Consider the following 1,369-nt stretch of genomic DNA (forward strand, 5'->3'; position numbering starts at 1 on the left):
TACGACACAACCTGACTAAGGCACAACACAGAATGAAACAATTGGTCGATCAACATAGAACAGAAAGGGAATTCAGCGTTGGTGATTGGGTTTATGTCAAGCTTCAACCTTATAGACAACACTCATTGAGGAGTCATCACTGCCAGAAACTATCTCCACGCTACTTTGGTCCATTTCAGGTGATAGCAAGAGTTGGCACAGTAGCGTATAGGTTGGCACTGCCCGCACACGTTTGTATTCACAATACCTTTCATGTTTCTGTGCTCAAAAGGAAGGTGGGTTCAGGGGTCGTTCAGGCTCACATCCCAGCTGGGGTCTCACAGCAGGGTCAACTTCTGTTAGAGCCTATAGCAATATTGGATAGGCGCTTGGTCAAACGAGGAAGGGCCGCGGCTACGCAAGTGTTGGTCCAATGGAGCAACAGTTTTCCAGAGGATGCAACATGGGAATATTTACAGGATCTTCAATTGCAATTTCCCAATTTCAGTCCTTGAGAACAAGGACCTTGTAAGGGGAGGGTATTGATACACGCACTTGGTTAGCCCACATGGTGCCGAATGCAGCAACGGAAACGCAGTGGAAATACAGCTAGCTGGAGTGGTTATGGCCATGCAGAGACGTTAGTTACGGCCATGCAGACGTTATTTTTTCCATGCAGTTATAGTTTGTTAATAAGTTTGTTAGTAAGGAATCTTTTGACGTCAGCAGCAGTTGATAGCCGCTCTTAGCTAGCTGACATAGAATGTTATAAATAGAAAAGTTAGAGCCAGGCAATGGGATATCTGATAAAAAACTCGTCATAGCCTTTCACTTGTCTTTTCATAGCTTTCATTCCTTCTTTCCCTGTAATCTCTCGGTTACTAAGAAATAACAAATCCTTTTCATCTATGGTTCTCCGAAGTTACTTCTCCGCCATCTTTTGTAGCTTCCAGACCTTAGATAAGCAGGCCTCCACTGACCTCTGCATCAGTCAGGGCCATGGCGAAGAGCAATGTCACGTGAAGTATCCTGCGCTTCGCCCGTCGAAGGTAAACGCTCCGCAAGTGCAGGTGGAGCGTCCCGCGCCTTTAGTGGCTGTGGGCAAGCTCTATCCGTTGAAGGTAGATGCTCCGCAAGTGCAGGTGGAGCATCTCGTGCCTTTAGTGGCTATGGGCAACGCGGAACCAGAAAGCGAGGGGCTACATAGCTCACCTTCACTGGATGAGAAGTAGGAACATACTGATCATGGCATCTTGGTGTAGCTAGAATCTGATTTGCGACAGGCCTTCGAGAATGGTGTTATTGTTTCAGCACTTGTGACGGATGATCTTCGGCACCAATCGCCCCTAGATCTTACCTTGACGCAGAATGGGGTGTCTCTAACCCTTCC

The 1,369-nt window shown here is 47.2% G+C and overlaps 1 protein-coding gene across 1 annotated transcript; it reads left to right on the top strand.

Annotated features, from left to right (window-relative positions):
- Positions 1 to 32: 32 nt before the first annotated feature.
- LOC140016826 (uncharacterized) lies at positions 33 to 494 on the top strand. The gene has a single exon (XM_072070814.1). It carries the CDS (start codon positions 33 to 35, stop codon positions 492 to 494), a length of 462 nt encoding a protein of 153 aa, XP_071926915.1.
- The last annotated feature ends 875 nt before the right edge of the window (positions 495 to 1,369 follow it).

Source organism: Coffea arabica, chromosome 11c (assembly GCF_036785885.1).
Source record: "Coffea arabica cultivar ET-39 chromosome 11c, Coffea Arabica ET-39 HiFi, whole genome shotgun sequence".
Taxonomy (NCBI): domain Eukaryota; kingdom Viridiplantae; phylum Streptophyta; class Magnoliopsida; order Gentianales; family Rubiaceae; genus Coffea; species Coffea arabica.

Bases quoted from the DNA above. Each gene is read 5' to 3' on its own strand.
- LOC140016826 (XM_072070814.1), top strand. From the start codon at position 33: ATGAAACAATTGGTCGATCAACATAGAACAGAAAGGGAATTCAGCGTT.